At 37.8% G+C, this 13,996-nt stretch overlaps 1 protein-coding gene across 5 annotated transcripts in view; it reads right to left on the bottom strand.

Moving 5' to 3' along the window:
* LOC145774375 (transcriptional adapter 1-like) overlaps positions 1-13,996 on the bottom strand; it is a 99,461-nt gene that overhangs the window by 6,189 nt on the left and 79,276 nt on the right. For all 5 annotated transcript variants that reach the window (XM_082585613.1, XM_082585609.1, XM_082585608.1 and 2 more), the window contains one exon: positions 10,033-10,147. In XM_082585613.1, the coding sequence (XP_082441739.1) occupies positions 10,033-10,147 (115 nt within the window). The remainder of the gene's footprint in view (positions 1-10,032; positions 10,148-13,996) is intronic.

Raw genomic sequence — 13,996 nt, 5'->3', positions numbered from 1 at the left:
GAGTGCGGATGTTAACCATGAACCCTCATTTCGCTGTCCACACGCTTCATCAGCGCCTAGCATCTGAAGAGCCGTTTCCTTCGATTGAAAGTTTGTGGTACAACGTCCTCACAAAGAAAAAAAATTACCAGGATTTAAGTGAGCTCATACACTTAGTGCTTGAAGTACCTGGTGCGCTGTTGCAATGAATGTATCGTCGAGTCTTTCTGCTCCAGCTACTCACTGCACGACTCGCGATTAAGGTCGCTGTCTGACGAAGCTATTCAAGATGAACTATTCATTGGCAAGTGCGGCCTTTGCAATGACTCAACCAGCGTGCAATTAAAAACTTAAGTGACTCTGACGTACATCCACACCACTTAAGCTGGGTTTAGACTACGTGCGTTTTCGGGTCTGCTACTATTCGGCTAGTCCGATTGGGCTAGTCCGATTCGGCTAGTCCAATTCGGCTATTACCCTATTTGGCTACAGCCGGATTCGGCTAGTCCGATTGGGCTAGTTCCCTATTTGGCTACAGTCTTTATCAGTTAGTTCCCTATTCGGCAATTTTTTGAAAATCCAACGATAATCCTTCTGTAATCCGACAAAATCCTTCTGTAAATACAACCACGCCTTCTGTTTATTTAGAGAATTTTGTATTTCATTCCACAATGGGCTATCGTTTCTTTTGCATTCTTGCATTTTATCCAGTACCTTTGAGTGCCTTTCCAGACGGCAAAATCCGTCATTTTTACATTGATTCAACGTCCGCAGACATTAAATCAATGTAAAAATGGCGGATTTTACTGTCTGGGTGAGCCATGTGATAAATTAAAGCCTTCGGTTGCGTCATAATGAATTGCGTGTAATTACCACCCCTTGACGGAGGAGCAAGACTACGCGCGCCGGTATTTAAAAGAGTGGGAAGCGAGGTAAAGTTGTTTACCATAGAAATGCTTGTCACAAAGCAATAACGAAATTCTGGAAAACCTTTTCGAATGCGCTGATTAATGATTTTGATTGGGAAAGAAAGCCAGAAGTAGACATTTTTTTATTCAGGTTAAAGTGAAACCACTCTACGTTGGACTTGGACTAAAGTTCAAAGTAACTATCAAGTTGCCTTGCAAAGCGGAAGATCAAAGTTCGCAAAACCGGTCGTAAAGTTGATTTTGCCCAAAAATTAGGTCGTTGAAATCAATGCTTAATTACTCGTAACTTTCACGTGATATAGGCCCAATTTTTTTTTTGTAGTCAGAGTGTAAAGATGGAGGTTTGATATTATCGAATTGAATCGCCGGTTAATTCTCTAAATTGATGGACCGTGCATTATCGTAAAAACTGTCCGTCCGCGCATTTGCCACTTTGACTATATATAATATATGACTTTGTTTTAGACTTAGAGCATCAAATTTATGCTATCTCCGTAATTAATAACTCGTATGTAAGTTTTTACATGTATTTTGAACATAGGCGCCTAAGCCGTGGGGGCAACTTTTTATGCTGTATTGATACATAAAACAATAGATGAACTAGCGATCGGCAGCAGGAAAACATTTTTTAAATGCAAACCGCAACAGCTTCGCAGTAAATAATCACCAGAACGAGTGGCGATGCTACAATCCCACACCAGACAACAAAATCTGTCATTTTTACATTGATTTAACGTCTGCAGACGTTGAATCAATGTAAATATGATTGATTTTGCTGCCTGGGACATAGCAAAATCTACCATTTTGTGTCGATTTAATGTCATCAGATGTTGAATGCATACAAAAGAAAAACATAATTTGCTACGTAGACGGAGCGTGCGTTTAGCTTTATGAGCTTGCAAACAGACTTGACGTCGCTTTCGAAAGTCGAAACCTTTGCACTGCAGTGAATAGCGCGGTGCCCAGTGAATCGCTCGCTGTGAAACTGAACTTGAAGTCTCGGCCCGAAGTAACCACTAACCAACGCAACAAGGGCTGGTACAAACCGCATTGCGCACACGCCGCATAATCAACGCAGTAACGGACTCACGCAAACTGAATGGCGCACACACGACTGTTGCCATAGAAACCCGATCAAAGGCGAAATATGCGCATCTTTTGTTTCATCTGCAACGCGAAAATGGGCGTTTTACAGCGGTCAGTCATAAGTTGCGATATTGTAGTGAAAAAGGAGCAATGTCAAGTCGAAAACTTAATCAAACGTCTCTCCGTAACTATTTTTCAAGGGCTGCTTACGGATGTCAGCAACTTTTAAATTTATTCAAGGTGACGTGCTGCTGAATTGATGTTAACATGAATGATTTTACTTTCCACAGGTATATTTTCAAGCGTATGATCAAGTTAGTATTTGCATTCCATTTTCAAAACATTGTCATTCCATTTACAGTGTAGGCTACCTTTAAGTAAACCTTTTCGTCTCTTGTTTCATGCTAATAAATCTAGTTCGTTGCTAAACTTTATGTTGTGCTTAGCTTAAAGAGTCGCAGTCTATCAACCGCTAGCTAACACAGACGCATGTCATGTGTTTGCTTAACCGAAGTGGTCGAGTTTTGTTTATAATAATTAACGGTAGGTCGAACGTAGCGATAACTCCGAGTGTGGCAATAAAAGCAATCCTAGTGTGACGGCATAATTACGTCATCCATCTGCGTGACATTTGCTGAATTTACGTTGCTGCTGATGAAACACGCTTTCGCCCCGACGGCCAAAAAATAGTTAGGCGCCTATGATTTTGAACAATAACACACTCAAACAACTAACAAAACACTTCTGTTTATCTCATTAACCTGTATTGTTAATCATGAAAAATGTTGTTTTGATGTAAAACACATATTTTGAACGAACCCAGACAACAAAAATGACGGATTTTGCCGTCTGGAAAGGCACTCAAAAGTAAACACTGGATAAAATGCAAGAATGCAAAAGAAACGATAGCCTATTGTGGAATAAAATACAAAATTCTCTAAATAAACAGAAGGCGTCGTTGGATTTACAGAAGGATTTTGTTGGATTACAGAAGGATTATCGTTGGATTTTCAAAAAATTGCCGAATAGGGAACTAACTGATAAAGACTGTAGCCAAATAGGGAACTAGCCCAATCGGACTAGCCGAATCGGGCTGTAGCCGAATAGGGTAATAGCCGAATCGGACTAGCCGAAACGGGCCATTCCGTGCGTTTTCCGTGCGTAAGCACTTCGACAACAGTATTGCTTGATCCATTACACACAAGTGAATGGGAGTGTTTACATTGCGCGCGTATTTCGTGCGTTCCCACTCAGACAATTGCAAGCCGTCGCAAGCGATTCATCTGAATGCAAGCTGAAGCTGTCGCAACGGATCCTAGGTCGCGTATTTGCTAAGTCAGTCTAAGGTAGTTTTGCGAAAAAACACCGAGGTAGGTTCAAAGTTTTTTGTGAAGTATTGATAGAAAAATTACTTTTCACATCAAAAGTGACTTGTTGGGCAGATTTTGCTGACGTTTAAACTTTTTGAAAGGGTTTTATTGTATTTTTAAGCAAGTTTAGCTGTTTTGAACTTTATGTTCGACAGATTGTTACACATAAAAAATCTATGATTATGAAGTAACAGTGAAGTATGAAGGAAAACTTATGTTATGTAAGTTATGAAGTAAAACCAACCAGTGATCACCATGCTTCTGAGAGGCTACCAGAAGGGTAGTAAAATGACTAGCCTATTAAGTTCCTACCTAAACGTTATTTTAAAGTATGAAGCTAATGATCATACCAAATAGCCTACCTATTCTATATTTGGAAGTGCTGATTATTTCACTTTAAACCATTACGGTTTTGCTACCTTTTCTTTTTGTTGGCTTTATGGCTGTATGACATTTTGTTTCTACAATTGCTTTGGTTTTTTAATCTTTATCCTCTGACTGAAAAATCCTTGATAGGTTATTCCTGGTAGTTTTGCATACTTGTAGAGGCTTTTGTTGCAATATCATTTGATTTGCATATCAACAAAGAAAAATGAATTCAATTGAAGGCATCTTTTACATTTAAAAGTCATCGCAAACACACAAACATGCTAGGCATGTCCATTAGTGGATCTATAAAAACATTTGGGGGAGAGCACCAAAGTTTAAAACAAAGGAAAATTTGTAATACAACATAGACAATGCAAAATTTGAAGTTACAAAACAAACAGAGTGGTAGGGGGTCGGGGATGATTGCCCCCCCATAAAAGTTTACCTTGCCTTGGTGACGTTTCATGCACTTTAATGCCAATAATGTATATTGTGTATCAAGACACACACTTTATATTTGAACACTGTTTTGGCTTGTCCATTGTACTTTGTAGACAAAATAAAGTAATATTCCTTCTCAGAGGATTATAGGCTATGTCTGTCAGTCACATTTTGCTATGAACATAAAAACTACATTAATATGTATCGTCATTGATTGCAATTTGATTTGTTTTGCAGATATGTTTGTGGTCTTATCGGACTTGTGATGAACTGATGATTCTTCTACTGTTGAAATTTGAAGTCTTGCAATTTCTACTTCATCAATGTAAAGTCCATGATAAAGAATTTGAACTACATAATCATTGTACTGTCATGGGCATATACCAGCGGTTCTCAACCTGTGGTCCGCAGATCACTAGTGGTCCGCGGGCATTTGCCTGGTGGTCCTTAAGCAAAGTCTGAAATCGTTGTTTTTTTAACCGTACCTGTTACTGGCGTAGACCCTATGGTCTCGCCCTCTGCTAATTCAGCAATTTCACATAAAAGCAGGGACTCTAGAAACCTGAGATTTTTTGACCTTTACTTTTATTTCTTGCCCCAACTTTTAATCCCGATTATGTTGGTATCGGATAATTGTGAAGTTTACAATAAACCTTTTGTCACAGTGAGTTATGAAATGCAAGAAATTTGCTGATATTCAATAGCTTGATTGACAGTTTACTATTAGCGTGCGGTTTCATTTTGTGTTTGTCATTCATAACGCAACGGCGCTAAAATTCCATTCTGTACCCAGGCAGCAAAATCCATCATTTTTACATTTAAATTGAACGTCGATTTTGCTGTCTGGGTAGGGAGTCGGTCTCTGAGGCGATGTGAGTCATTCTTTGCTGGCAGGCAATAATTAGGAAGGTAATTTGTTATTTGCGCAAATTGCTTCGTAGTGCAAAAAGTGCATGGAATACTGTTTGCACAGAAATGGAAAAACAAAATTGATGAAATTCTGTGTTCAATGCAAGAAGACTTTCAAAATGAAATGTGAACTGAGAAATTTGACCAAGAAATGGCGAAAATATGTCAAAAACCGAGTCTTTATCACCTTTTCTACCTAAAATACACAATCACGAATAGATTTTCCGAAATAAATTGATTGAAGTGATAGATAAGGCTTTTGACCAACGGCATACTTTTTCCGTTGTTATTTGATGTAAGCCGACGGAGTTAATTAGCAATAAGAGAGACGTAGACCTGATGGTCTTGGCCAGTAACTCTTGCCCCAAAAGGAAGCAGTAACAGATACGGTTAACCCTTTGCATAAAAGTTGTTAATTTTATCAAGGCTCATTTACTAAATTGTCATCTCTTTGCTTCGTTATGTTCAAATAAGGATCTTGATCATGAACAGCTACTGATGCATACTCAAGCACGACACAACAGTTATCAAGGGGAAAAGTGTTTAACCGACTGTTTGAGTTACGTGATGCTATGAGGGAGTTTCTTGGAGAAAAAATCCAAGCTTGTTGCTCATTTCAACGATAGCTTTTGGGTTGCTGTTCTGGCTTATTTGGCTGACATTTTTGAACAAATGAATAAACTTAATTCATCGCTGCAAGGAAAGCAGACAAATTTAATTAGGCTACCCTCAGTGATAAAGTGTTTGCTTTTACGAAAAAACTTTATCTTTGGAGGACAAGATTATTGCAGGGTAACTTACACATGTTTGATCAATTGTACGAATTCACTGAGAAACCAGAAAATGCTGAAATCAATAAACAACTGTTGATGAATTCTGTTTCTGACCATACTCAGTCACCGCAGGATCAATTTAACTTCTAGTTTGGTGATTTGAATGTTCAGAGTTTTTCATGGGTTTCCAGTCCGTGAACTGACTAATGACACTACTTTGAATATGTTGCATCCATCTGAGAGTGAGCTTGATAAAATTTTAGATAGGAAACAAGCTTCACATGAGTATCCATAACTGTCTCAGAAAGCTTTGAAAATAATTTTACCTTTTGCGTCATCTTATCTTTGTGAATGTGGATTTTCTGCATTGGTTACAATAAAAACAAAGTATTGTTCTCGACTTGAAGTCGAAGATGAACTCCAATTGAGTCTTTCAAATATTACAGCTCGTTTAGATATGCTGTGCCAAATGTGCAAGATCAAGGCTTGCACCAATGTACCAATCTTTCTAAAACCAACTACTGTTTATGACTTAGCAAGCAATAAGTGACATTTGTTCGCTACAAGGAGAGGAGAAAGGGGGGGGAGTAGTGGTCCATGACTGAGACACAAGTTTTTTCAGTGGTCCTTGAATCTCAAAAGGTTGAAAACCTCTGGCATATACTATATCAGAATTAATACATTACACCTACCGTACTCTAGTATGATACAATATTTCAAAACTGTACATACATGTAGGCTTGAGGACATTTGCTTATAGCCTATTTCATTTGTATATTAAATGAAATTATACCCTGCAAATGTTTTGAAATGGGTTTTTATGGTTACTTTGACTATGCGTTTATTATGTACAATCACTTTTAAAATGAATTATTCTGAAGTCATGAGTTTTTATGATTACTTTGACTGTGCATTTCATTACTATCACCCTTAAAAGAAATTTGGTGGTAAGAACACACATATAACATGTCATGTTGTTATATGTGTTCGTAGGTAGGGGTGTTCAATTTCGATTATTTGAATATTCGAAATTCAATTTATTTTCGATTTCCAAATTTCGATTTCGAATATCACAACTATTCACCACACTGAAAAATGTGATTTTATTGAAAGAAACGACATGAAAATTCGCTAGAAAACGCAAAAAAAAGTCATAAAAACTTGCGAAAAAAGAACACAAAATAACGTCTACACTACAGCTCCAGGCCACTGTTGGTGTTTATGAAAAGCTGATCAACATGGTCACCGGTCAGTCGGGATCTCAGCTTTGTGACGGTTAGGCCAGCTTTTGAAAACGATCGCTCCGCTGGAGCCGAGGTCGCTGGGTTCCCAAACACTTCAAGTTCATTTTCACTGCCGCGACATTTCACTGCAGAGTGCAAAGGTTTCGACTCGAAAGCGACATCCAGTATATTTGCAAGCTCATAAAACTAAATGCACGCTCCGTCTACGTAGCAAATTATGTTGTTTTTGGGTGCATTCAACATCTGATGACATTGAATCGACGCAAAATGGTAGATTTTTGCTATGTCCCAGGCAGCAAAATCAGTCATTTTTACATTGATTTAAAGTCTGCAGACATTAAATCAATGTAAAAATGACAGATTTTGTTGTCTGGTGTTGGATTGTAGCATCGCAACTCGTTCTAGTGATTATTTATCACGAAGCTGTTGTGATTTGCATTCAAAAAGTGTTTTCCTGCTGCCGATCGCTAGTTCATCTATTGTTTTATGTATCAATACAGCATAAAAAGTTGTCCCCACACAGAAATATGGGTGGGGGCCTGGCCCCCACGCAGCCCCGTAGCCAGCCGGGAGCCAGGTGGGCCTTGCCCCCCCTGAAAAAAAATTCGCCCCCCTTTGACAAAATCTCAACATTCTCGAGCAACAGCTACAATTATAATGATTTTGCCCATTTAAATTTTTTCGGCCCCTTCTAAAAAAAGTTGCCTCCCCCCCCTGCTCTGCGGTCTGGCTACGGCCCTGCCCCAACGGCTTAGGCACCTATGGATTCGATAAAAAATGGATAAAACTGCGACAAAGCTCAGCCTACAAAGCTCTTTCTGCTATTGCACAACCTAGCTATCTTCATTCTTGAGAGAAATTTGGCATTAAAAATGCCAACCTGGCATCCCTGGCCGTTGGACCCGCAAAAGCGTGTGATGGTCACGTGATCGACGATGCGCATGCGTCGAAGTCTTTTTTCGCTTGCAAAATGCGACAAGACAGATTTCGCACCACTCGCGTTACTTTCAACCGCGTTCAGCCGAAAGGGCGGCTATAATTTCGAATATGTCTGATACGAAAAACGAATTTCGAATATCACCTTAATCGAAATCGAATCAAATCAAAAATCGAAATTGAACACCCCTATTCTTAGGCATTAAAATTGATTTGACAAAAGTATAATCATGTGTGACACAAACATGTCAATATAGATTATTGTAATTGCTATCATTAGGCAGATTAACAGAAGAGAATTTGTTTACTGAAAATTATTTGTTGCGGTGAATAATTGCCATTGCAGGAATGCAGTCCTATAGATTTGTTGATAAACAGCCCAGCCAAAAACTGTCAACTCTAATGGTGGTTTATTATTGTCAACATTGCTATTACAAAGAATTCTTTGTTCATATTTTTCATTGTTGTGACTTTGCAACCTTTTTAATTCTGTTAGTGCTATTTTATTTTATTTGCTTCTACCAAATTTGTAGCATCTACTTTCTTCATTATTTGTGCGTAGCCTATTAACAATTATACAGGAAACTGCCAACATGCAAAAATACTATCTTTTTGATTTGCTGGTGACAAATAAAGTTGAATTGCATTCAGTTTTTTTTTGTTTTAGCCTATTAATATTTTATGAAAGCGGAAAATAAACAGCTAATAAACTATAGCCTATCATAGCCTATTAGTGTATTATCAGAGAATTTAGTCCGTCACAAATGGTAGTGATCTGTGAGATCTCATATATCCTGTATAGTGCATATTTACACAAATGTGCAATTGCATTGCTCAGTGGTTTACAATGCCGGCATTTTTAGTGCTCTTTATGCTGAGCGCAAAGTAGGAAAGCAATTTTTAGTAGTATACTGGTGGTATAGTTTTAACTTTGAACATTTAAAAAATAAGGAAGGTTGTTGAACAAAGATACCAAGGTCAGGAGCAAAATGGTTGGAATGCAAGGTCAAACTAATCAAAAAATATATAGCCCAGAAACAGACAGTTTAGTTTTCGAAGTGTTTGCTAAACATGAGTTTAGAATCCAAGTTTATTCTAAAAACATGAGCCTGTCTAAAAATTCCAGTGGTACACTCTTGGTGTTGGTCAAACAAAGTTTCTTTTAACACAAGAACCCACTCGGTGCAATTAAATACATCTGGCATTGCTTTAAAAGTCTGGATGCCACTCTGCACTCCCTATTGATAAGTAATTTTTGTTTCGGCTTCTCCAAATTCGCAATATATGACCCTCAAAAGTGTTCTGCTTTGATATCATTGTGTGCTGATAGCTACTGTAATCTAGGGTTTGATTAGCCTACTTGTGTTATGAGCTTGTTTCTTTCTGTGAAAGTCATTTGTGCAGAGGAAGTAAAACTCAACATGTACTGCAATGATCGCATTGACAGAACTGAAGTGATGTCAACTGGATCAGCTGATTGACATCAATGTAGGGGAATAACCTATATTTTCAAAATGACGTAACAATGTACGCATGAAAACCGCAAGTAGTGTAAACGCAAGCTGTTTGAGACAAGACGCACGTAAATCGCAACGCAACAATTACGTGCGGAAAACGCACGTAGTATCAACCCAGCTTTATTCTTTAATTCGCGGCCAAACGTTTGTCTGACTCTTGTGACGTCATATTACTATTCGACAAACGCAGAATTTTTAGTCGTTCGACAAGAGAGAAAAAATCGCAGCCCTGGTGGGGGGTTAGCTACGAAAATATTTCATGTTCTTATTGCAAGTACCTGCATAGTTATTGCAAATTTTGATCATTTTAATGTTGGTTTAGGGTCAAACATGATAGTGACATGATAACTTAATATGATCAAGAGCTAAAATAAAACAGATACCGTACTTCATTCTCTTTTCTCGGTTTACACTGCTATTCACATTAAAAGAAGATATGATTTAATAATTAAATACATCGATTTCTTCACAAGCCATACCTGAATAGTATGAAGAAGATCATACATGTTTATAGGGACTTTGTGAACTTGGCTGGTCTGAATTTCTCTTCCCAAAGTTTCGATTTTATTTTGTTCTTTATATAAATTCTGCATTCTGTTGCAAAAACTAACGGTTAGGTAAAGCCCACAACCACAAGATGAGAAATTTACACATCTAACAAATGTAAATATAGCACAGCTGTAGCTGCGTACAGTAGGGTTATAAAATTTTTACAAACTCATATTCCTGTATCATAATTCGATGAACTTTTGTCTCAAAACAAAGAAAATAACTCTCCCTTTAAGTTAACATAATTTTAAAAAACGTCACCCTGGGTTAAAATAGTAACTTTACCTAATTTCACTGTATGTTGTTTATAGCGTTTAAGTAGGCTTAAGTGACGAAAAGATATACACTTGAGCATTATGAGCCATAGCCCACAAGAATTTTATTTTGTCTCCCCAAAGAATATGTTTTATTACTATTACAACATTGTAATTAGGGTTTCCAATTTGGGACAAAATTTCAAAACCCTGGTTTTAGGTATTTAAGAAACAAAAACCTGAGGAAACCCCTTTATTAGCTTTTAAATAAACTTTGATTTGGTCCGATATTAAACTTATACTGTAATTAGTGTCAGTGTATACAGTAGCCTATATTTTAAGTAAAGCTTATCACTAAAACATGTTCTTTCAATTGATTTTTAGAATATCGGTACTCCCACGAAAATCAAAACATTGTAATTTTAATCATTCAGTCTGCTTCTCAGTTTTGTGACGAATAGTCCAATAGGCGAATAACTGAATAAGCTCTTTTTGTGGTCCACTGACGTGGGCTAGATTGTCAGAAATGTATTATAGAGCCTTTCAAGTATTTTAGGGTTTTTTGTTAGTAGCTTGAAAAAGACACACTTCCTTTTTCGCAATTTCTTGCTATAGAGGAATGGCATCACAGTCGTGATTATCAATTTCGCAAATGAAACAAACTCTTCAGAATAAGATTGACCTTGGCCTATTTAATGAGCTCAACCTCAAAAGTTTCTTAATCTTCTTCTACATCAGGGTCCGCAAATACTTTTTGGTGCGACCCAAAAAGCAATTGTTCGAAGTCTTTGCGACCCAAACATTTCGGAAGCATATAATTTTGCGCAAAACACTTTGCAAAGTAATATCAATTCCAATACGGTCCTCCCCACTTATTAAGGCCACATCGGGACCAGATGATTTTGGCTGCGGGAGACAATTTTCTACCACTCCTATACCTTCAGTAATTCCGGAATGGACCAAATTGGGCTAATAAGCGGGTGGACCTATTAACCGTGCGCTTCGTCGTCGTGCAAGATTCTGGGGCCGAGGGTCTACTCTATCCTTTTACCAGGCCAGACTCAAGATATTCCCAGACTACACTGGAAGGCTACTAGAGAGCAGCCAGTATTTAGTTTCATCATCCATGACACGCAAACCTTCCACTCCGTTAGGTGGCTTGAAGATGGTACAGTTATTGATGATGTGGTCTGCAGTCTGTTCCTCGGCACCACATTCACAGGAGGAGGAAGAGGCCAATTCCCCAATGGAAAAGCCTGACGCCCGTACGAAGACGGTTAAGGTGCACCCATGCTTGTCTTTGTAGTGTCAGGCCGATGAGGAATGTGTCGGCGTTGGGGATGAACGAATGAAGTCCGGTGGTACTTGACTTCCTTTCAGAATTCCATTTGGGTCATTCCAGCCCAACTCAACCAGTGCTTCCATGGGTACCGTCTCAGATTTTGCTCAAAATTGCACCAAATGTACCTCTATGGGAGCAATAAAAAATCCCCAAGTTTCAGATGAAAATTCCAAGCAGCTTAGATTTTATGGCCGTTTAAACTTTAAGGGCCTCATCCCTTTTTCGTAACAGTGGACCGCCGCGTTCATTTTCAGTGGTTTTTGAAGGCACATATCTTCATTTCTATGCATGCAATATGCCTGGAAATTGGTATTATGGGTATTTCTGGGCTGCTCTTTCAGAATCTGCTGTCATATTTGAACTAGGATGTGTTGATAAAAAGTTACAGGCATCTCAAAACTGGATTTTTGATGGTCAAAATGTAAATTTTTTACATTTTGACCATCAGCTGTGAGTCCCCTTCTTGGCCAACATCACCAAATTTGTGTAATTTAGGCAATAAGCATTGTGTAGAAGCAATAGAAGCAAAATGTCTTGATACAAACATGAAATAATGGTTTTAGAGGCTACTGAAAATGGTCACCACTTAAAAAATTCCCCTTGGGCCCCCTTTTCCAGGGGAGTAGATAACCACGTAGATGGTACCCCAGAGTGATGAAACTTTCACCACTAAAAGATACATGTCTTGGCTATGCCTGATATAAATTAGAACAACTCAACTCAACTCCTTCTTATATTACTCAGCTATTGAAAAGAAGCAGTTTTCCTGTACTCGGCCTGTACATTTTTAGGGTCATTCCATATCAAAACAGCCAATATGAAGATATCTTGCATATGGAACCTCTCAGATTTTGCTGAAAAGTTGTCATACTATGCTTTAGGCTACCAAACGAAAAAATCCTAAGTTTTAGAAATTTGAATTTCGGGCGCTACCCTCAATTTTGACTTGGGGAGGGGGGGGGGTAGCAAATAGCAATTTCAGAGCCCTATAACTTTTATTGTAATTGTGGTAGAAGACTAAAAATTGCTGTGCTAGTTCATTATAAACTATACTACACAACTAAATAGTAGAAAAACAACATCTCTTGATGCATAAGTGTTAGGTGGGTCATCAAAATCCTGCTTTTTTGCCCCGTTTAAGTGCTTTTTTCAATTTTCAAATGCTTGTGCTACCCAAACCAATCAAAATATTTATTTAAAACCTAATTGTTTGTAATATTGGGAAACTTTTCTTCTGCCAACTTGAATTTGGGAGTTGTGGTGCCATTAACAGAGATGTTATGGGGGTTTGAAAACCCTATCAGGCAGAAATGGCCCTTTTTTACCCTTATGTTTAGAGCCCCAAATGACCACATGGGCATTTTATGGTCATGCTGAAAGTTATACCAGACAAACACATACATTTATTCTTTCATTCCATGAAATAAAATCTTTGATTATAAAACTCCTTCACTATAAATTTTATGTCTTTAAAATGTAACATTTTGGTCATTTTTGGCAAATAATCTCAAGTTTGTAATGTAGGTCAGAGAAAATTCAACAATAATTTATCATGAAGACAGTGAAAATAATTAGGTACTATGCTTAGTGATCATAAACATTGGAATGTTGACACTGTTTACCATTAATTTATGTTCAAAATGATGCTTTTTTATCTAAATTTTATCTCCACATCATAGCTTATTGATAGCAGGTGGTCTACCTGGAATTTTTAATGGTGTAAAAAGATTTTTGTGGTCCACAGGTTGGGCATCAATAGCAGAAGAATTATCAGATTAAGACCAAACAAATTGTTAAAATTGACTTATATTTTTGTGTAAGAAACATCAAACCAGGCAGTCATTAGTTTTGTAAGTTTTTACATTGATTCTACAAAGTATAGTGCAACATGGTTAGCCATGATCGATAGCATTACACGTATGTGCATGATATTCTGTTACAATAAAATTGAAATTTTAAACTATGTATCCAAACCTGTACTGGGTCCCGGCCCCCGGGGCACATGCTCTTTCCCCTCCAAAAATAGGAAAAACATGCAATTTTCTCGTTTTTTGCAAAATTTCTCAGCTAGCTCAATCCTTTCCTTTTAACCCAACAGGTGGCATAAGGAACCCATGGTATCAGGCATCAGCAGGAGAAAACTTTAAAATCCTTGTGTGACCGCTGACCGTGATAGAAAAACGTTCAAATAGCAACTTCAATTTTTAAAGTAAAACTTATTACTCAAGCTTCGACAGAAATCCGGTATTAATTTGATCAACCAGAAGGCATGTGATGAAAAACAAACAACACTATTAT

This window comes from Aplidium turbinatum, chromosome 7, assembly GCF_918807975.1.
Source record: "Aplidium turbinatum chromosome 7, kaAplTurb1.1, whole genome shotgun sequence".
Taxonomy (NCBI): Eukaryota; Metazoa; Chordata; class Ascidiacea; order Aplousobranchia; family Polyclinidae; genus Aplidium; species Aplidium turbinatum.
This window is presented reverse-complemented; position numbering and strand designations above follow the sequence as displayed.